The 24,762-nt window shown below is 36.1% G+C and overlaps 1 protein-coding gene across 1 annotated transcript in view; it reads left to right on the top strand.

Annotated features, from left to right (window-relative positions):
- The window catches only part of VWDE (von Willebrand factor D and EGF domains), a 740,920-nt gene that overhangs the window by 374,912 nt on the left and 341,246 nt on the right, over positions 1–24,762 (top strand). The window contains exon 16 of the mRNA XM_044066200.1: positions 13,441–13,660. Within this exon, the coding sequence (XP_043922135.1) occupies positions 13,441–13,660 (220 nt within the window). The remainder of the gene's footprint in view (positions 1–13,440; positions 13,661–24,762) is intronic.

Raw genomic sequence — 24,762 nt, 5'->3', positions numbered from 1 at the left:
TCTTTCAAGTAGAAGTGTATGCCACATGGGGCATTGGACTCGGCGATAGGTCTAATGATAAGGATGCATATAATGGAACTACGACTTCCTTGATGCGTGAGGAGATGCCTGCAAATTAAGCAAGGTAAGTTGAAAGATTTTCTAGCCACAGTCCAGAGATTGTTGTCAAAAGAAAGCTTACTGCTAACAAATGCACCCAGTTCTATAATGATTGGTTTTGAGGAGAGTATCCCTTATATTTTAGGAAGTAGGCATTTTCATTTTTCATAAATTACTAGTCCGCATATTTAACATTGAGGGTGAGCCTGTGATGGTCACACCATTTATCAGATTACATCCAGTTTTAAAATCTGGGTATCAGAAGTAAAATTCACAGCCGTAAGCCATCTTTAATTATCAGAAAACTTGGCCAGCCAAAGTCTTCTGGCTTCTGTTTTCACATCAGAGAAACAGATATCAAAGAGTAGGGAGCCCAAGACAGAATCTTGTGAGACATTCCTAGTAACATGTTTTGACGATAAAAGGTGAGTTACATCTCCGAGTCAGTTTGTAGTCCAATGAAAAGTGTAAGGATTGCTATTCAGTTGTGTGAGCTAGTTATTAATACCCACATGAAGAATGGTATCAAAAGCCTTCATCTAGGACCTTGTTACCACTATTAGAGAAATTTATTATGCTGAATAAATACAATCTTCCTTTCAAGAAACAAAGGTAAGTTGGGTTAAAGGACTGAAGGTCACTTTTGCATCACCATTGACAGTTACAAATACCATTCTATGACCTTGCTGAACAGGATAATTGAAGAAAAATAATTATTAAACCAAATGCTTTTCTCATTTTACACTGAGGGAGAGGGAAGTTTGTCTTATGATAAAGACAATAAAGAAAGTAATAAAGCTACATATGTAAAAAAAAATAACAGTGATGCCTGTCTTCATGGTGCAAAGAGATGGAGCTTAAACTTTGACCTAAGTGACCAGGATTCGATTAGGTGCCACGGAACTGGAAGAGCTGGGCAAGGAGGGGGAAGGCATTAAGGGATGTAGCTCCAAAGGGAGGTGAGAACTGCATGCACTCAGTTATGCTGGGATTTGTGATCTCGCTGGATAAACCTCAAGAGACCACTACTTTTGCTTTAAGAGGAGAGGCAGAGCTTCTTAAAAGAAATGGCCTATACAGAAATGAAGAGACTTCCTCTGCCATCGGCACATTACACATCCCTCCCCAGTGCTTCACCATATGAACACAGGAGTTAGGCTATGAAAACAGAAAATCCTTCATCCACCCCAATGGCTGCTTGAATGATGTCTGCTTCCAGTCGAACCTTGCCCTGGTTATGGGAAATGACTGGCCAACAGGGGATTGATAATTGACAGGTAATGAGGTAGACAGGAGAAAAAGCAACAATGGCAAATTATACATATATACTTTATATATATATATATATATATATATATATATATATATATATATATATATATATATATATATATATATACATACACACACACACACACACACACACACACACATATATATATATATATATATATATATATATATATATATATATATATATGGATCTGCTTTCATTGAATGAAAGTGTGATCCACCGAATTTGAGTTACTCTATTTAAATGAAACAATGGACTGTCAAATTACTTTCACAGAGAAAGGAACCACTTGACCAACATGCAAATGAAACAAGATGGAAAGCAATTTAGCCCACCATGTGGGGGGCTCTGCCTCCTACACCCCCCATACTTAAATGTACCAACTCCAAGATCTCACTACATGGGGAGAGGGCACAGTTCACTATGGTGGTCAAGTGGTTCCTTTCCCTGTGAAAGGAATTCCACAGTCCGTTTTTTCGTTTAAATAGAGTGTGGATGGATTAAGGTTGGGTAACTCAAATTCGGTGGATCGTTCACTGAAAGTAGATCCATATATATATATATATATATATATATATATATATATATATATATATATATATATATATATACTCACAGATGACTGGTCAGTAAATATAAACAATTTGACCTAGACTGTAAACTATAATGCTCTAGCTGCACATTAAAATGGACAATGGTGTTACTGAGAAATCTGACATAGATAAACAATTATATAAATAATGATATTATTCATACTTGCAGACAAAACCTGTAAAATAAAGAAACAGCTTGCAACTCCGAGTCCTGAAAAACTGAAAAAAAAGACAGAAAATAGAGGAGAAAGTGAATACTGAGAATTGCTCTTCCATTTTAAACTTGTTTTTTTTCAGTGGATGAGCATGCCCATGCCTCCTGCCCCACTGTACCTCCCGGAATACTCCCACCCCTACCCCTCTGAACTTGTACCTTGGAAATAAAGGAATATTTTGAGAAATGGCAATATAGGACTTAGTATATGAAAATCTGTAGATTCAACATTCAGCCTCCACATTTCAAGACTTGGCATTGCAAGTTCCAACATTTTAAAAGATTGCCAGTCAGAAAGTGAATAAAAAAATGAATAAAATTATTGACTCTTCTGGTTGTAAAATAACAGGCACACTAAATGCATTAAAGTAAACCTGTGCAAATTACACAACTCAGAAGCATCTCTGACATATAATATTTTCCTTTCTCCAGATATTGTTTAATTTCAGATTATGAAATATTTTAACATTTTAACTAAGCTGTTTCACATGCTACAGGAAAACTATCTATGAAGTCATTTTCAAAATGCACTTGTGACAGCATAATTTTAGTAGCGTGGTAAAAGCACATCTAATGTTTAAACTGTTATTATGAAACCAGAAACAGCTATGCTTTTACAGGTGAAAATAAAAAAACCCAGCTATAGATATTAGAAATTTGGACATTATAAAGATATGTTGAATAGGTCTACTTCATGTGCTTGAAACACATTTCCTTGAGACACATCCTTACTGCCACTCTCTCGTTTTGACAACTGTTCTAAGTCTCACTAACCCATCTCCCATAATGTTAAATACCCACACCAGTACCTGATTCTAACCCTAAAAACTTCCACTCACTGGCTAACCCTAAATTCACCTTCCCCCTCCCATCCACGGGTATAAAAACAGAAAATCCGTGAACATCCCAATGACTGCTTGAATGATGTCCCCTTGCCCTAGTGATGGGAAATGACTTGTCAATAGGTGATTGATAATTGACAGCTTAGTGGGGGATGGAAGCTGGATCGTGTTGAAGCACTGGTGAGGGACATGTGATGCGCTGATGGTAGAGGAAGTCTCTTCATTTCTCTATGGGGCATTTCCTCTAAGCAGCTCTGCCTCTCCTCCTAAAGTAGAAGTAGTAGTCTAAACCTAAAATCACTATCTCCCTTCCCTAATCCTAAAGTCCCTGTCAATCCCTAAACCTAAAATCCATCCCCCACTCCCGGTCCCCCACCCTAAACTTTACAGCACCCTTCCGGCTCCTGTCCTTCACTTAGCTGGTCTGCAGTGAACACTGGCTTGCTTCCATCTCCTAGGATGTGAGCAGATGGTGTGCCAGCTGCGTTGATGAAGTCAAGTTAAAGTTTGAGCAGTTGGTCAAAGAGGGTTACAGACATTTCAGTTCCAGGTTCAGAATTATTGGTATTCAAGCAGCTGAGGCTCCAGTGGCTGCAGAACACTCACAAGGAAGTCATTACAATAGTGTAGACATCATGATTTATTTTATCTGGCCTGCAACAATTATAACAGCTTAAACTATCCTGACTCAAAAATAAACATACAGAAATACCTGAATTCTACAAAATGCAAAAAATAAACTCAGTCTCCCAGTCACTGCAAATTAAATAAGTCTCTACACAATATTATTTTCACAGATACACTATGTACCTGTCATCATACTTCTGTCTATGTTCTGTCATTTACAGGACAGACCTAACCCAGAGTTAAACATATACCAACATAGTAAGCACAAAAACTCTAATACTGACCAGTAAAAACTTGTTACACAAATCAGCCTTAAAAAAGTTTTAAGAATAAAATGCAGAAGCAACAATAACATTTTATATGCAGTTTAAAGCTTCACCTATGATTACTTGGGATTAAACTGTTTATGTGCAAAATCCATCTAGGTGCTAGCTGCAATATTTCCTGCCATATCCAAAACATAAAAAACATAGCCCTCCTAAAAAGCACATTATTTTCAGAAGAACTAATCCATCTGTAACCCACACATCACTCTTGCTTACATATACTAACTCAAAGACTGTAATGACTTGGAGAAGGAAAAATGCATTTTAGAGAATATTTTCCATTCTGCTCTTTCTCTCATAGATGACCACTGCAGGCAATTAGAGGTAACAGTACTCAAGGACTTCAAGAAAATATAACCCAAAACAAAAGATCTTGAGGATTTGTCTTATAGGAACTTCAAGGAAAAATCGGCAAGCTTAAACACATAACTGCAACAACCAACTCAAAAAATAACTGAAGACCTAACATACATCTTCAACACACAATACAACCATCACAGAAAAGGTAAGCAAAAAAATAAAAAAACAATACTCAAAAATAAAACAAAAAATTGCAGTAAACTATTAATCCGAACAATATGGTTATCATCATGCCCAATGATATCCTTATGAAATAGCAATTTTCATCTTTTTGTTTAGACCGTTCATGATACAGCTAATCTACCCAAAACATTTTGTCAGCCAAAAAGCATGAAAATATGAATTCATTACCCACTACAGTCTGCTCTTGAATGTGACAATAGCCACCAAATAGTAAAATTTGCACCCAGGCTAATACCTAAACCCAGAGCTGCTGAAAAAGAAAGTAATATAAATATAAATTATATATATATAAATAAATATATATATATATATATATATATATATATATATATATATATATATATCAAAAAGAAACTTTTTCTAACTACATTAAACAAAAAAGGTGTACATTAGTCCCCTAAAGTGACCTTAACATATATGTGGCACCCAAAATGAAAGACAATTCCTTGGTGAAACATAGCTCAACACAAAAACACAAAACTAGATTGCACATCTCAGAAAAAAATATATAAAATATAACAAAAATAAATTAAAAAAAAACAATGCCTCCCACCGATCAAATATACATGGGCCAGATTCCCAAAGACTTGTTCTCTGTGTAAGTGACTTACTCCATTGTGCTTTACTGGAGGAATTTTCTTACACCGAGAACAAGACTTTTGGAATAGACTCCAGGAAAATAAAAAAATAAATAAAAAACACTCTCCCACAAAAAAATAGTATATCTAGAATACTGATATTGCTTTGTACTTGTGATGGTGTATTAAATAAAAAGAAATAATCATAAATGTAACCTGGAACTAAACAAAAAACAACAAATACGCCAAAGTATAGAATACATGGAATATGTGAGGATACGTTGGGAGATAGTACATAATATAGATGATTATGACTGGGTCTGCATTCATAACCAGCTTGTTATGAGTTCAAGATATGGATTCAAAACCCAAAAAGCCCAGCACTCAAGTGAGAGGTTATAAGCGACTTCATTATTAAAGTCAATAAGCAGTCAACAGACCAGTTTCGGCCACAAGCCTTTATCGATGTATAATGTTTTGAATTTTGGGTTTGTTTTGGGCTGTTGCTCTTGCCATAAGTGCATAAGTACTGTTGCTGCTTCAAGACATGGATATCAAGAAACTGGCCTCAAGAGTGGAGCTCAAGGGGTGTATCTTGGCATCCATGTTGAACACATAAAGCTGGTAATGATCAGATTCCTCATCATAATCCTTTGTAGTGCATGGAGGTTTATCTGTCATATACAGAAAAAAAGAAAAAAAACTGTACAAAAGTTTGAAGTGTTTTATTGGCTTTCGAAGCTGGTAATGCACTTAGCACTATCAAACATACAACTGGCAGAAACAAATTGCTTCTCTGTAAAAGTACTTGTTTTGAAAGCTGTTAGACAGATGATAGTGTTTTCATTATTATCCATAAAGTAATGCCCACTCACTGCCTACTCTGGAATTTCCTACTTTCCTGTATCATGATAGCAATAATGTGTCACATTCATTTCTTGGGTGTTTTTATGTGAGGCATAACCATATTGCATAAAGCACCACATGGGTGCATGATACTACTTATCCAAGAGGCAGCTTGTGGTAAATGGACTTCTATAAATCTAAGTAGGACCAATTTTTGATCTCACACAGCAAGCATTATTATGTCTCACAGTAAATAATTTTACCAGCTCAGCTTGCATCAAGTTACCTGCTGATATGATAATCCAAATGTGTTAAATTGACATATGCATTCATATACAGAACAGTGTTCTTCGAACCTTCTTATGCAATGGAACCAAGCTGTTATATAGTATTACCTTAAGTAGAGTTTTAGTTCATAGTTCTGGCGTTGTGGTTAATATAAATAATTGGTATCTTCTTTCTGCTTATATTGTCCATACAGAGCAAAATATCTGCTCTCTCCCACTCTACTGTAAATCAAAGTATTTGTTGAATGAAACATTAAATAATCTTGGAAGGTCATTTTGTAGTTCTTTAGAAGTCTCTTGTGCAGTGCATTCCTTATGCCCCTTTCTATTCAATTATTTTTAGCTTTTTTGGGGTCAATTCCCCTATTCTATCAAGCTTCCTCACCGAGTTCCCTGTGTGACCTATTTTTTGTTAAGACATCGGACAAGAGTCTGTCAGTCCATTTGTTCCACTCAATGGTGATAGTCAAGTGATGAAACAGTAGCACTGTGCATAATATGGACCAATGGTTCCTGCTGTAAGTCCACAACCTACCTGCCACAACTGTGGTATCCACTTTGTGCTTGGATGTAAAGCAATACTCATACTTTCATGCAGGTAATCCTTCATTTCAGTGCTAGTCACAGCTTAAGTAAGCATGGAAGCCACGGGCCTCCCTTGTTGACCAATGATGGCTCCTTTGCAGGACAGGGACAAGCAATCATCAGCCACTCTAATCCCACTTCTCTCATGTTAGCTCCACCACTGCCTAAGCCACTGAGGACTACTTCCTTCCAACAAATCATTTTGTCATAATATCAGTGTCACATAATGACTCTGAACTAAGGTGAATAAGAGCCATAACTTCTTATGAAACAAAATCAAGCAGAACAGCTACCAAGTACTACATAAATTCACCAGTTGTTGATTTAATTCCAATCACATGCAGCTCTCTCTGTCAAACTGTTGTTTGGTCACAGTCTTTTTTTCATAGAATCATCCAGTACAACCACAACATGTGATCTCAGCTGTGTCTGTTGCAGTACTGAAATGCCACCGTTCAGTCTCTCATTTCTTCCTTGGGGACATTCATTCCATAAATCCTTCCAAGGAGTATGCAACAGCATTCCTGCTCCCTATGCTCCAGCTCTATATGAATGCCATTTTCCATGACTTCAGACTATGACAGTGCCTACAGGAAAAAAGTAGAGCAAGTCCTATGAGTCTATATCAAGATACCGACTGATTGCAGTATTGAAAAACAGTATATTGAAGCTCACAACATCGAAGCAGCTTTTCACTGAAATGCTGGTAAAGCAAAAAACAGCTTTTTTTGCAGAGGAGAAAGCCACCTGCACCCCCACACCCCTGCAATTTATACATATAACTCCAAAATCTCGCCACATTGGGCAAAGGGCAAACACCTGACCCCAAAAAATACTGATATTTCAGTGACAAGCTGGTCCATTGATGTCATTTTGGTATACTGCCATTTGGTATTATGGATAGTCACTATATTTGAATATAGACCCCAAGCTCCACAGTGCCCTGGCCAAATTTCCTGCTAGCTACCTTGTATTCCCCTAAAAAGAGGCAGCTAACCAAGTAAGATTAACCTGGTCAACAAGGAGTAACTAGATAAACAGTACAATGTTTGTTTGGAGCATTTTTGTCTCTGTATAACTTGATCTGATTAAGATTGGCTAACAATTTGAAAGGAAGCTATCTGTGCCCAATTTCCATTAAAACGCTGGAGTGTCTACAGTTTCTAATGATACAGTTAGATTACTTATACTCAGTATGATATGCACCACCATAAGAATGTTTGAAAATACCAATATCTATATATTTTCTTGTATGCCACTAATAAGACTTAAAGCTGCCCCTCTTCTGTGAAAAGGGAATTCTAAAAGTGAAAGTAAATGTAGAAAAAAAGTCACTACACACTTGCTGCCCCAGAATTAACAATCCAATGTTTGGTACTCACTATGCCTTTCTACTGCTCTGCAAAATATACTAGAATCTGGGGTGATCTTATCCATCCTCTTCAACACAGAACTTAACCAAAAGCAAATGTCAGGTTAGAAATGAAGTGTTTCCGCACTGCAGCTCCCACCCCTAATTCTGTAATGCTTTGTACTTCACATTAACACCTACATGTTCCTCACAGCAGAGGTGCCTCAGACCCCACATCTCCAGCATCACTCCCTTTATTTAAATGGCTGTGTTTTCATTTCCTGTTATTTTTGTCATTCCCAATAGTTAAATAGGATTGCGTACTGCGTGACCATCACTGATAAGAACAAACCTTCCTAGCAATCAGCTTAGATGCCACACCCTTCTTCTTTCTGATCCTTGTTTATTTATTTAATTATTCGCAAGGTTTTCCATGAGTTCCTCTTGGTCATTGTTTATTTCTGGGCTAGTAGTATAAAAACAGAAACTGCTTACATGTTTTGCAAGTTGTAGCCTGAAAGTGCTAATGTTGACAACACAATGATATGCTTTTATCTTGGACTTTTGGGTGCTTATTCAGGATATTCTGGTTTCTACTTATTTATTAATATGAAGTGTTGCATTATGGAGGAAGTATCTGGGTAGAAATGATGTGAAAGATGTGGACTCAAGCTCCATCCTACTGATCCTCATATACTTTGTGTTGCTTGGTGAGGGACTTACCATCTTTCCTCCGATCGTTATATATTTAAGCAATAACTGATGACGTGGTGCTGTATATTGAAGACTTACCTATGGTTGGCATGGTTTAATCATGAGGCAAAGCCCGAGTGATTAAATGAAGCCAACCGTGGGTAAATTTGAATATACCACAACCATGGAGTCGGTTATTGCTATTATACAATGACATTACTTTTCTTAAATAATGTCTTTGTATAACGGCGCATTACTGTTCTTCCTCCGGTGGTGGTATACTGCTTCCTTGTTTTGATGTACTGCACATGCATATGGGACTAGCATTCCCACACATACCCAGTACATCAATACTTTGAAATGGAAACAATGGAGAAAAGAAAGTCTGCGTTGCTCCGTTTTTTTTTTAATTAAAAAAAAAGTTTTGGACACCTTATACCAACGTAAAAAAGTTTGGTCGACTGGACCTTTTTCCATTGTTATATTGTGAGATTTACAACGGGCACACTGAACAATCAGCATGCACGTTTTGGAATATTAATGGGGGGGTCATTGTATAACTGTCTTTTGTAATAGGGCCATTAAAGAAAGAAAAAGTAAAGTGGGGGTGATTGACCTTTTGACTATGAAAGGAAAAAATAGGAAAGAGACTCAAAGATCAGAGTTTCTTAAATCTAAGAATAAGGATAAGACAGGGAAGGGAAAAGAAGATTTGACTAGGACAAGATCTTTACAGGAGGCTTCTTACACTCCTCTGACATGTTTTACACAAGAAGATGAACATTCAGTTGTGATGGCAAAATCAGGGCTAGGAGAAAAGGATTATTTCCCAGGAACCATTGAAATGGTCAGGAATTTAGAGTCATCAGTTCATCCTGCCCTGTCCCAGTTTTTCAGCCATTTCAGCATGCTCCTTCTATCTGACATGTAACTGAATAGATTTATAACCCCCATGATTCAGTTTTCTAGATCACTAATGTCTGCTAAATCTTATTCCCACGAGTTAGGTTATGGAAACCAAAGACAATGACTACAGCAATAGGGAAGACTCTCATACCTCCCACATATAAATACAAGGTAGTGGGGATCCTAAAACCAATCACTAAGAAGGGAGAATAGTTCAAGGAACCCATCTCTAGTAAGCTCCTGTAGGAGGTTTTTGGATATTCCCACTTCCATCTGCATGGTTCCTTCAGCCAACAAGATAGTCATATTCATTGAACAGCAAGCTTGTAAGTAATCAGAAGTAGCAGACACTGTTTATAGCAAGCCAGACAATGAAGTTCTGGTTTCCCAATCACTGATCCAGGTTATATGTGAATAGGATAAGGGAAGGACTCTGCTTCACATGCATGTGAAGCCTATTCCAGAGAAGGGCTATTCTCTGAGACATGTACCTGTCCCTGCAAAATATCCTATTTATGCTACAAGCAAGTTTTACATCACTTAATCTAGTAGTTCTGATACTATTGGTTTTGCAGATATGTAAGAGATTTGTCAGAATGGGATCCTGGAATGCCTTGTATTCGAAACATAGGTCACCCCTCAACAATCTGTTGAAGACAGATTACAGGGGTAGGGCTTTGACTGAGCTGCATAGGACATGTTGTTTATGCCGTTTTCTTTTTGTGAGGAACCTCTGTGGATGTTCCATTTGCTACATGTGCCTGGTCAGATGTATACTGAAGGGGACACTGAACTTGATGAAAGGTTTGATGAGAGTAGGTACAGTGGAATGATGGCTTCCTTGGACCTTGATGCCATAACTTTGGTTATAAGTTGAGCAAAACATAGAATGATTTTTTCATATCTTAAGACTATTGTTGGTCAAAAGCCAGGTTACTGTCTACATACACCCCCCCAAATACCTGACTAATGCGTTTACTCTTAGGGTTGTGTTATCCATGAGGTAGTTTCCTGGAATAGCCAGTTTCCCAAAGGGTACTATTACACAGTTCTTATTTTGTAAACCATGTCTATGGTACCAATTATTTGTATTAGTCCTTCCTGGATGATATTGGTGTCTTTAGGGAATTCTATGACTGCTCCCAGTTTGCAATCCAATCACCTGCAACCTTAGTCAGTATATATATATATATATATATATATATATATATATATATATATAGAGAGAGAGAGAGATTTTATATATATATATATATATATATATATGTGTGTGTGTGTGTGTGTGTGTGTGTGTGTGTGTGTGTGTGTGTGTGTGTGTTTTGAACACACAATAAGTTACAATCAGACACCTGACCATAGTCATCTGTATCTGCATCACAGGTGCATGTTTCCAATACATACATCAGTGAGGTCTGTGATTTTCTGGTAAACAACCCTAACTTACTAGTTGTGTAAAATATCAAAGTCATCTTGAATGCAGTGCATTTTTCTGATGGCTGAAGCTAAAGCCATTTCCATTGCTTGTACATAAGTTTATGTCATTATGAAAGGTTATGGACTGGTAACCAGTTTCTTCATCAGCTGACCCATTCCATTTCTATTACCATCTGTTCCTTGCTAAGGCTGAACTCTCTAAATCATTCACTTATCTTGTTTTAGACACTATATCCTCATTGTCATGAGATTTCAGTCACCCAGTAGGCTCATTCATTTTATTTTGATTACAGAGAGGAGATCAGGAGAGAGAAGGGTGAAGCAGGCATCATGGTCATTATGTACTGTGCAAGGAGAGAGAAGGGGGAAGCAGGCATCATGGTCATTATGTACTGTGCAAGGAGAGAGAAGGGGGAAGCAGGCATCATGGTCATTATGTACTGTGCAAGGAGAGAGAAGGGGGAAGCAGGCATCATGGTCATTATGTACTGTTCAAGGAGAGAGAAGGGGGGAGCAGGCATCATGGTCATTATGTACTGTGCAAAAATAACGCCACTGAGGATCCAAAATGGTAAAATCTGCTCTCTCTCCCCAGGGCTTAACAATTATGTTTTTATAGCACCAGTTTTGATTATGAAGGCTGAAAAATTATGACTTATTTTATTGATCTGCATTCCTTAAGTAAAGTATGCCTTATTTACTGAGTAATACATAGACTTATAACCTTATATGTATATGTGTTTTTAACATCCTGTATCTTTAAAAAAAAATGTAAATGACTATTCAAAGTTTTTAATTATCCAATATAAATACTGGAAGCATAGTATAAAAGAATTGATGGTTGGTTACATGGTTATTCTGATGAAGTTTGCTTAGAGAGATGAAAGCATTCAGTCTTATTAAAATCTTTGATTTTACCATTTGGGATCCTTAGTGGTATTTGTTCTGCACTTCTACAGTTCATTATGTACTGTACATTACAACATTTTACTATGCTCCTTTGTCCCATTTACCCACAGTTGTCTTTGCCTAATCACTTGGGCTTTGTCTTTATGGTCAAACCATGCCAACTGTATTTAAATCTTGTGAAACCCACATTCAATCACGGATTATTGCTGAATAAGTCACTATACAGTGAATCTAGTGTCTTCCGATGTTATCTCCCAAAGCTTCAATTTCATGGATAAATACATTACCGATCATACCTCACCATAACCTGTTTTCTGTGTTGTCTCAGAGATAGGTGTTCAGGCTTGCCATAATATGTGAGTAAATCCCCACCAGGAGAATTGTGGCAACTCATTACATTCATATAAAAGTAGAGATTGCTCCCCATTCTGAATCATTTGTTCAATATATAGATCTATATATCTTTTTATATCTATATCTCTATCTATATATCTATCTAAATATTACAGGGCATATATATGCGTGTGTGTGTGTGTGTGTGTGTGTGTGTGTGTGTGTGTGTGTGTGTGTGTGTGTGTGTGTGTGTGTGTGTGTGTGTGTGCGTGTGTGTGTGTGTGTGTGTGTGTGTGTGTGTGTGTGTGTGTGTGTGTGTGTGTGCGTGCGTGCGTGTGTGTATGCCCTCTATGGGTATAAGACTAACACTGTAGTGCAAGAAGGAATATTTTAAAAAAGGAGGAAAGGAATCATGTCAATGTATTGAATGTGAGACTACAGAAGGAGAACCGATCATTAAAGACTGTCACATCCTTCAGAAGTGTGTCTCCACTCTTGAGTTTTAATCTTCCTGTTTTATTTCACTGTTTTGATTTGATCAGTAAAACAAGAATGATGACAAATGTCCTCAATATTTAGTAGGATAAATGTTTTTTACCATTTTTTATAAATATCACAGGAACTTATGAAACCTCAGTATTATATACAACAATTTATATAACTGAACTTCTGTTTCAGCATGAGCCTTGACAAGTTATGTGAAAAAAAGGTTTTGTATCAGCTAAGGATGTACGTAGTAGCCCACTTTGTACATAAGAATCCCTACTGGAATGTTTTCTGCAGAATTTTATATTTTAGTAAAACATAGCCCACTTTGTGCATGTGAATCTCTCACGGTAGATGGCTGCATGTTTAAAAAAGGTAATTAAGATTTCTGGCGGCTATACTTCACTTTTTTACAGAGCTCATTGATATTTTTAAAAAATACATCCAGACAACACCAGTAGTAAAGTGCTTGTTTTCTTATGCATGTATTCCAGGTTGCTGTTAAACCATGCGATTGTCAAAATGGTGGATCATGTGTTACAAATATTAACTGGCCACCTGGAAGTGGAGAGTACCTGTGTGTGTGCCCCCTTGGCTTTGAAGGGCAGTTTTGTCAAGTAGTTACTGATGCCTGCAGTTCTAATCCATGTGGCTCTGGAAGGTGCATTAATGGAATAAATAGCTACTCATGCGAGTGCACAACTGGGCTGAGAGGTAATGATGGATTTGGTTTAATGTGCTGTTTTTACTTTCAGGTAATGTGCGCTGTATCTGGTTATGCTATACATTAAATAATTTTTATTCTGCCTGATAGATGTTTTATTATGCCTGATTAACAATGCAAGTTGCATCTCCAGGGTTAGCAAATTGGTTAAAAGTCAGAAACCACATGGAGTGGGTAGCTGGTGCCTTACCAGAGAGCATGAACATGACCAGTTGTGTTCCACAGGGGACTCTTTTGTTTATCATTTACTTTTCTGATCTCCACACCATTCAAAAAAACTTTCAAGTTCCCTTCAGCAAGAACGTACACTTGTAAACAGCCATGTACTGTTAGTGGGCTCAAATTAAATGCTAAACAGTGCAATAGGTGCATAGGTTTCAAATCTCTAATGAATTCCAGTATGCTTGATAAGAGTAGGCAGGGGCTTGGGAGATGAAACATTTACAAGTAGGGGCCTGTGAAATGAATCATTTACAGGTCGTCTGTGTCCATTGCAGACAGAAGTACCAAACTAGGGATGAATTTTAAATTCTACATCCACTTGTCCAAGTTACACTTGAATTTGGTTAGGGAGGAACTCTGTTTCACATAGATGGGGAGCCTGTTCCAGAGAAGGGATGGTTTCTGCTGGGATACATACCTGTATCTCTAGTAGGTCGAATTTATATCACAGGCAAAGTTTAAGTCTTTAGAATGGGTAATTCTGGTGCTGTTAGTTTTGCAGATATGCAGGAAATCCATCAGGGTGGTGTCCAATAGTGTCTTGTATGCCAGGCATAGATCTCCTCTTAATAGTCTATGGGAGACAGAATACAGTGATAGGGCTTTGAAATGGTCTGCATAGCACGTTACTTATGCCCTGCATTCTTTTACTGAGGTACCTCTGTGGATGTTTCAGTTGTTGGACGTGCCTGGTTAGCTGTATACCAAAGGGGAATTTTACTCAGTAGATCTGATGAATGCCAAATATAGTGGAATAATGACTTCCTTGGACCTAGATACCATACTTTGTTTATAAATGCACAACATAGAATGATTTCCTTACTACTGTAGACATATGATGGTCAGAGACTAGGTTACTCTCTACGTGTTTCCCCAAGTCCCTGACTACTGGGTCAACTCGTATGGGGGGGTTGTCAATATAGTAGTTATCAGGGGTATGTGAGTTCAAAAAGGATACTGTTATGCTTTTCTTGGCATTTAGTTTTAGTCCATGGCTCTGACACCAGTTATTTGTGTCTGTCAGTCCTTCCTGGCGAACATTAGTGTTGCTAGGACATTCTATGACTGCTCCTAATTTGCAATTGACTGCAAATTGTGTCAGCCAGAGGCCCTTGACATTGGTCTCAGCTTTGGAAAAGTAGATGCCAAAAAGGAGCAGTCCCAGGACTAATCCCTCCACTGGTGACTGGCCTCTTTGTAGAGGTGCATTCCTCAATTCTAACTTTGTGAGTCCTGTCTGTGAGCTAGCTGGTTCTCCACTAGGTAACGTAGGGGCTCTTCAGTTTGTCAACAATACCTGAATGGGGCATTGTGTTAAATACCTTGACCAGGCAAGGTAGACAGTGTGAACCATTTTGTCATTGTCCATTGCTTTGATGACCTTCTGAAAGAAGTCCACCAGGTTAAGTAGGCATGAACTGCTCTTTAAAAAACAAATGAGGCTGGGTCCAGTGTCTGGAGGTTTCCTATGTCATTATTGATCCACTTTCATAATAATTCTTTCCATGGTTTTGCATTTGGTAAGCAAGTCCTCTTCCAACCATACAAAATAGACACCCTTCTCCAAAATGAGAAGGTTATTAAAATCCTTGGAACTTGGGTTAATTTCCTCTTGTTTGATCATCATATCACAAAAGTAGTCAGAATGTCCTTTTACGTAGCACAGTTAATAGCTAAAGGGTGGTCATTCAGATCTAAAAAGATCAATGACTCCTTATATTTTTCATTAATTAGTACAATTATTGAATACAATGCCCTCTTTGGGATATACCTCACTACACATACCAAAGAACTAGAAAGATCTCAGAGGTTCCTAGCTAAGAAAATCACTGACTTAAAACCCTAAACTACCAGAAAAGATAGGAAGTACTGTCAGTTTATTCTGTACCTTATGGATTTTTGAGTAGAGATCTGTAACTTGCCTCTTGTGCCATTAGAGACCCGGTGGTCCTGGATCTCTTTTATCTCCACTAATCAAATAGTCCCACAAATACCAGGTATCTAAATTTCCATCAGCAAATAAATAAAACACAGTGGCATGATGGGTTCATTATACTCCACCTTCTCCACCCCTGTATTTGACTCCCATGGCAAAGTAATCTGTGTGAGTCATTATTTTCCTTCAAATGGAAACTGGAAGATTGGATGCATTTTCACAAATTCACCCCTGGCTTGACTGGTGTAACCCTCCTTGAAAAAGAAGAACAGTTTAAGGTTGGGTACTAGCAAGGTATAAATGCTCGTAAGACTCAGTTCTCTTATATTCCGTATGGTTCCTATGATTCTTATAAGGAAAAACTATATGTGCTTACATGTGTATATCTATATCTTAAAATTACTAATTATTTTAAACTTTATTGTGCAATATGTAGGTTCTTCAGGGTATGTATGATAAATCAGAAAATTTCCTCTACAAAGAGACCGATATATGAGCTACATGATAAAATAAGGAAGAATTTAGAAGCTGAAATAACCATGCTATCATAAAAGTAAATTTTTCTATCTTAAATAAATGAAGTGCATATACATAGCTAATAACTGTCTTATGAAATCCTCTGTAATGTTGTTAAACTTTCTGGACTTCATGCACTACTAAACCTTGACAGACAAAATTTCAAAGCCTTAAAAATTGTAAACAAATGCCTGAAACTCAAAAGGGTTAAAACTCAAATTATAAGCATCTTTTAGGGGTGATTGCCATCAGCACCCCCGATGTGCAGGTGCAAGCCCTCCCACACACAAACCTCCAAGCTTAGATATACTGACTCCCCAGTTACAGAAACACATAAAAGGGAGAAATATCCCAAAATGAAAGAATTACTGCTAGTGTGTATGTAGAAACTGAACCATCAGTGATTTCCTATGGAAAACGGTCATCAGCATTCTGTTCCTCAATATCTTGTGCTTGGACACCTGACACATAATGACCTGTAGAGAAGCTGTTTTAATATGAAACAAAATAAATTAATTTGAAGAACCTCTGGGAATGATATTAGCAGCAAATGTGCATTTCTAAGAGCTTGAAGTCTTCATAACAAGAAAATATTACTCAATTCATTCTGTGTGAATGAAACTAATGTATGTACCTTATAAAGTAAAATATTTCCAGTGGTTACTGCAACAAGCATTTACTATTTATTTATTCATTTATTCACCTAGCGACTATGATGACTGAGATGGTATAGATAGTTCTTTCTGGCCATTACGTGGCTGAGTCATTGATGAACATCATGTACATGAAGGCCTTGCGAGCAGGGATAAATATGCTTTTTGAGATTCCTTCAATGATGTTTAGAACTAAGAACAGTCGGTTTGTTTTGGGAGGTGGCGTAATATTTATGCATTGAAGTCTGATGATCCAAGGTCTAACACAGGTCACGTGACAGCTAGTTCCTTGAGGATACATCTGGAGCATATCAAGCATTTTCAACCAGAAACAAATTGATTATTGGCCTCAGGATTTATATGTTGGTATGCAAATATTTCAGTCATGGGCAATAACATCTTTTTAGACTGCCAATATTCCAAAACACTGATCCACACAGTAAGTGTCCACTTTGGTGGCAGAAATATCTGAACTAGTTATTGCTTTAACATAATTTGCTAGTCTTTTTCAGGCTTCAGCTACTGCCTCAGAGAACCAACTAGTACATCTTTCACTCCTATATAATCTCCTACACATATTGCCTGATGATTTCTACTCTTTGATTACCCCAAGCATCCCGAGTTGACTCTAAATGCCCTTCATACCTGAATAAGGTCTCCTCTTAAATATGTGTGTGTGTGTGTGTGTGTGTGTGTGTGTGTGTGTGTGTGTGTGTGTGTGTGTGTGTGTGTGTGTGTGTGGTAAAGCTCAGATATTGAAATCATTCATAATAACTTAAGCATTCACATTCATGATATTTCCACTGTACTCTACAATTTACGCATGCTAGTTTTCTCATAAGCTTTCCATATTCCATATTCTAGTTCATAGGTTCATAGGGTCATAGGTAAATACTCAGCTAACTGCCATGGCAATTTTAAGTCTAGCCAGTAACCCAAGGTCAGAAACAAACCTTGTTCTTTGTATCTTCAATGTGAAGACCTTAAACATTATGCCAAACCCACTTCCAATAGCAGGGGTATGATAGGTTTACCTTTCAAAGGTTGAAAATCAACCTACCGAACAGTTCTTTGTGCGAACCGGAATGACGAAAATCGCCAGTCCGATCTGCACCGAAGTTTGAAAATTAACAAATCGAAAACCAGATTCGCTGATTTTCAAACTTCAAATCAAAAGATATAGCGTAATAACCCCCCACATCCCCCCTACTTTATTATTCTAACTCCAAGGTCGCACTACAGTGAGGAAAGAGTCCACTTTCCGATAGTGCCACCCGCACCAAAAATGCAGAATCTGCAATGAGCGAATGTTACTGTGCATTTGCTCATTGCACATTCGATGCATTTTGTTTTCGGCCTTCCGAGAACTTAAAAAAGTCCTTTTGGACTTTTGCATTTCACACATGTGCATTACGCACATGTAAAGGTAAACCATATGATATACCTTACAAAGATTTCATCATTTCTTTTCTTAAACTTTATAAAACTTTTTATACATCCTGTAACTTATTAACTAAGATTTCATAATTTCTGTTTCTTAAACTTTATAAAGCTTTTTAAAAAGTCTGTAATGTATTAACTAAGCTTTCATCATTTCTGTTTCTTAAACTTTATAAAACTTTTTATACAGCCTGTAATTTATTAACTAAGATTGCATCATTTGTTTCTTAAACTTTATAAAACTTTTTATGCAGCCTGGAATTTATTAACTCTTAAGATTTCATCATTTGTTTCTTAAGCTTTATAAAACTTTTTATGCAGCCTGTAATTTATTAACTAAGATTCCATCATTTCTGTTTCTTAAACTTTATAAAACATTTTATGCAGCCTGTAATTTATTAACTAAGATTTCATCATTTCTGTTTCTTAAACTTATTTATTTATTTATTTATTTATTTATTTATTGCATTTGTTTACAGGGAAAGTCCACTGGGCCAGAGATGAGCCCATTTTCAGTGGAGGCCCAGGGAGAAAAGCTCCACATGTAATTACATAAAAGAACATATAATACAGAATATATCAGGTAGTGGTAGTACATTAGATAAGTGAATAACAGCATACAATAATATGGCACGAATTACAGTACAGTAGTGAGGTGATAACATTGTATAACATGGTGACATTGGCAGAAAATTGTTAAAATCATGGTAGAAGTATAGAAATAGAAGGTGTGGATGGCAGGTAAGGTTGTTAGATGAGAGAGAAGATTGTATAAAGGAAACAGAGGCAGAAGGCTTAGAGTAGAGATGGCACTGGCTAGTGTCAGCAGAAGCAGCAGGTGTAAAGGAGAGGAAGGAAAAGAAAGTCTGGGTGTAGAGATAGGCTAAGATGGTTTTGGGGAGGAGGTCAGGTAATGGAATTGTTATTAAGGGTGCAGGTGCATATCCAATGTGATGAGAGGAGAAGTTTAAGGGAGTTTTTAAAAGCAGTGGAGCTACTGATAGTTCTTATGGAAGGAGGGAGTTTATTCCAAAGCTTGGAGACAGTGAAAGAGTAATGCATTTGACCAGCTGAGAGCTTAGGTTTATCAGTATTTAGTAGTATATTGTTTTCTGACTTTAAGCGTCAATTTGGATGGTAGATGGTTAAGATGTCAGTTAGGGCTGGGCAGATTTCTGGGAAGTAAATGATTTTATGGCCAGTAGTAAGTTGTAGGTATGTGAGGTAATGGGGAAGTTCCAACCAATTAAGTTGTTGTAGTGTGGAACAGTGGTGAGAGGACAATTTAGCATTTGTAGCAAATTTGACAACTTTATTGTAGTGTGTATTGAGTTTAGTTTTTAAGAAGGACTGAATATTGGTTAGGATGGGGGCGCCGTATAGGAGTATAGGAAGCAGGAATGAGGAGGCAAGAGCTGTTTTTGCAGAGAAGGTGAGAAAGTAATTGTGCCTATAGAGGGCACCTAGCTTTTGATGGTTTTTTTATGTTATTCTGGATATGAAGGTCAAAAGTTAAGTTATCGTCAATGATGACACCAAGCAGTTTGGCACTGGGAACAACATTAATAACAGTATTATTTTGGGAATGAACTGAAAAGTCAGACGTATTAACTTATTAACTTTATAAAACTTTTTATGCCATCTGTAATTTAATAACTATCATTGACCAGCAGATTGATATGATTAGAAAAACTGAAAACTCGATCTACCAAAATTTCCAGGTCCTTAAATGAATCCGTAGTTTGATTCACTATGTGCTGGATTAAATATCCACCCTTCTATCTATATTGACCAAATCTCATATGCTTACTTTTTTCTATATTTATCAGTATATAATTCTCCTGTGCCCAACTTGTCAATTTCATCAAGTTCTTTTACATTTTAAGTCATCTGCTTATAACAATAGAAAACCTCAGATGAAAATGGTACATCAGAAAGATGCAACCTTAACAAGTATGGGTGCAGGATGGAGCCCTTGCTTTAACCTTGAATTTCATCTATCCAATTGCTCCCTGAAGCTTGTCATGTCTGAATTGCAAGCCATGCAGCTACCTGTTTAATGAAGACTACATTAATATCTAGTTGCTCTAATTTACTGATCAGTGCTTTGTGTACGACCTTATCAAATGGTGAAGATATGTCTATATAAATTACATTACAGCACACTTTTTCAGTTCTAGCCATATTGCATTATTAATGAACATCATGTTACAAAAACTTATAGAGCTATTTTTCACGTATGTATGCTGATATATGGTTTCAAGTTCCAACCTTTCCAGTTTTGACAGCAATTTATCCAGAATAACCCTGCCCATTATTTTTCAACAAGAAAACAGATGCATTGGTCTGTATGACAATAGGTTTGTCCTATTCCCCTTTCCCTTAAAGATGGATTTAACAAACGCAGGCCTCATATCTTGATGAATCTTTCTATACTTAAATTATCGAGCAAATAACAAATACAGTTTTACTCAAGTTCATGCTGAAGTGGTTTTAGGTCATTATTGCTAATTCTATCTCCTTCCTGTGATATTATTTGGATCCAGCTTGCAAAGTATTCTTTCAACATAATCTAATTTCATTCTAGTATCTGAAAAAAAAAACTACTTTGCATAAGATACAACAGTTGTCTGTTGTTTTTTTTTTTTTACCTTAGGGAGTGCTGTCATTCAGTCTGGACCACTTTCTTAACTCATGTGGAGCAGTTTATGTACAAGTAGTGATATTAACAGTACAAGTAGTGATATTAACAGGGCTAACCATTAGTTTTTACTGGTACCAAGGTATCTGTTTATGGAAATCAGAAATGACAAGTATTTATGATGTGCTGTTATGTCTGAACTAAAAATAAAATTTCTATACAGTCATATATACAAGTTCTCAAGGTCAAAATACAATAAGAACTTGTTTTATCAAAGGTGAAATAATTGGAAGTAGTGTATATGGAGATCTAGAATATGAGCAGAGTCCTCGCATTAGGGATGCAAGGAGGTGCAACAATGATTCTATTACACTGTTTTATGTGGCAGGGGCTTGTGGAGCATTGTGCTATGGTGATGATTTTGTTTGATGTATAATTTTCATTTTCAGTGTTTTGTATTTTGATTAAGGAAATGTGACATTTCTTTACAGATCTGGAAATGGGGTAAGGAAATGAAACAAGAACCATTCAAATAAGTCTGCATTAATTGTGTGTTTCTGGTAAGCTTGATATGAAAAGGGGGAGTCTTACTCTCTGAGAGATGTGTATGTGGTTAGCTTTACTCATATGTACTTCCAAAGAAAGCAGTTTGGTCATGTACATTGTAGGATGTTGACTGGGATAGCATTAAGAAAGCATTAATATAAGAAAGGGTTCAGTCCTGTCAAATAGCTGTGCATAGAATCCTGAGAGTTGTTCTAGTAAGGTACTTAAAGCATCAGAAATGTGCAGCCTAGGGGGGGCGTGGCCAAGGATGAACACAGGATAGCAGCAGATTTCTTCAGCTCCACCAATTTCATTACACTGACAGGAATTAATTACTTAAAAAATTAATTTTTGAAGTAATTTTCTTTCTAAATATGTTTGTTTTATATAGTTCTTGAACTATATCTAAAAAAGAAAGGAAATTTTAACAATATTCCTGTCAGAAATCACATTGGAAATTTTCCTGTCAGTTTATCAGTCTGAAATGAGTTCCAGTAAGACAAATTCTCAAGACTCCAGCATCAAGAAAGAACTTCAGTCTCTGATAACTATAATCCAGCAACTTACTGCTAAGATGGATAAAATGGATACTCAAATTGATACCTTCATAGAAAAACTACAAAACAAATAGACTTGTTACATATAGACCTGCAACAACAGAAGATCCAGATGACAGGCATAGAAGAAGCTGTGAATGACATGGAAAATAGAATCCAAGAAGAGGAAATCAACATTGAGTTTCTGCTGAAACAAAATACACATTTACAAACAAAGCTGGATGACCTGGAAAATAGATCTAGGCAATAACATTAGGATTTTTGGACTGCCAGAAAATATTGAAGGTAACAATATTACTTCTTTTTTAACAACATGGCTCCCTAAAACTTTAGACTTACCAGAAGCATTCTCTTTTGGTATCGAAAGAGCACATAGATCTATAGCTAATACTAACTCTAACAAAAACTATCCTAGATCAGTTATAGTTAGATTTCTATCATCTTTTGATAAAGAGATGGTTCTTAAATCTGCTTGGGCTAAAGCTCCTGTTAAGATTAATGAGACAACTGTGCGTTTTGACAATCACTATTCTTCCTTGGTAATACCTAAAAGAAAAGTTTTTCTGTCACTAATAAGGGAGCTTAAAAAGCACAGTTTAAAACATACCTTCTGTTTCCTGCCAAGCTAAAAATCTTCCTTCCTGATGGTCCTAAAATTTTTGATGACTTAGACTCTGCTTTACTGTTTATCAAAAAAAAATAAGATTTTGGATAAAATAGAGGAAATGGAATGGGCTAGTCCTTCATTAAAGAGACTGGCAACTGAAACTTCGTGGAAGACTTCAGAGAAGAAGAAGAGACTAAAGAACAAATGATTTGTTCTATGTTTTTTTTCTTTTTTCTCTCATCATTTTACTTCATTATTAATCTTTTTAAATATAGTTCCTGCATTTCCAGAAAGCCACAAATGTTCTGAAAAGATTTAATCAAAGTTATTCTCTGTGTGCAAAGAAATGTTTTGTTTCATAACCAGTCAAAATATCTGAGGAACTAATAACAAGCTATTATTCAATTTGTTTCTCTTTCTGAAAAGAGAAGTAAGGTCAGTAATTTGATACATTTTTTTTCTTTTTTTCTCCTTTTCTTCTTTTCTTTGTTTAAACAATGACATTCTATTTAGATTATGTAGTGGGTAAAGGGTGGGGAGGGCAGGAGAGAAGAGTAATGAAAATATGATAAATGGAATAATAACATATTTATTCCTTGTAAAAGTTTATATGTTCTTCAAATGCTATTCCTAATTATACTTTCTTGATTATACTGCTTATGCTTGTTTGTAAATAATCTGTCATGCTTTAACTAATAATAATTAGAACTAAATAATAGTAAATAATATGTTTTATTTTTAACTCTATTAATATAAACAGTAAGTAATATTCCATTGTATATACTTCTTATAGCTTTCTCTTACATTTTTTTTATTTCTGCTTTACACTCTTTTATTTTCTACACTCTTTTTCTTTTCTTTATTCTTTCTCTTTATTTTTTTTCTCATATTAATATATAGAAATGCTTTTGATCATATAGACACAGTAAATAATAAGATTTGCATAAAAATTGAGTTGGGACAAAAATATTGAGTTTTATTACTTATTAATAACTTTGGGCTTAATTTCACTTACATAGAGGCTGTAATAACCTGTAAAATACATTGCGAAGGTTTTGTCATGTTTAGATGCATTTACACTGCTAAATGAATGTTTGTCACTAGTTTTTAACAAGTTTCCCACCAAAATGTAAAGGGAGACAATCTGGGATGTGGGCTACCTCATGAACAGTGTCCTCGAGTTGTTTCAAAAGCTTCAACTCTCAGAATTCTCACAGAGAAGCTGAAAGCAGTCAATCTGACCTTTGACCCAGATATCACACTGACACATCGTAGATTCAGGAAGAACACTCTACCAGGAAGTAGAACTGATATGCGACTATGTGAAGGAAAATGAACTCTTTAACATTTAAATGTGAGTTATTTTATATAATTACTTAAATATCTATGTTATAATTCATAAAATATGTCAGTTAGAATGATTTTAAATGATGCAGTTTTTTGTATTAAGTAAATGTCTTATTTTAGAAGGCATAGAAAATGAAACATTTATTCAAGTGTTTTTGAAAATCTACTTGACTGCAGCATACTAATCTGTGTTAAAAACTTATGTTCCAAACATATACATTACTATAACTCATTTAATTCATCTGATTGACAAGCATAAATAACTTTATAACTCTATTCTGGAAGAAATTGTCATGTGATATATTTTAAAGCAGTAGTATAGACATACAAAATACAGATGGCTTTTTACAATAATGCAAGTGTTTCTGAGAATTTGCATAACTATGCAGTATGATTTATAACAATTTCTATAAATATAATATTTTATTCTATTGACAATAATGAGTATGAGTAAAATGCCCATATACAAGCAATTCAAGGTTTTTTGAAGCTGTTGACTGCATTTACATGACAGAAAATAGATGCATCTTAATATATGTAATGTCTGAACCATATTAGCCAAAGTTTTTGATTTAAATGAATGTTAGAACTTATTTTTACATACTTTGAATAAATTAATATGTAAAT

This window comes from Protopterus annectens, chromosome 3.part1, assembly GCF_019279795.1.
Source record: "Protopterus annectens isolate FY-2018-M chromosome 3.part1, PAN1.0, whole genome shotgun sequence".
Classification (NCBI taxonomy): Eukaryota; Metazoa; Chordata; order Ceratodontiformes; family Protopteridae; genus Protopterus; species Protopterus annectens.
Note: the sequence above shows the minus strand (reverse complement) of the source record. Positions and strands in the feature narration are given on the sequence as shown.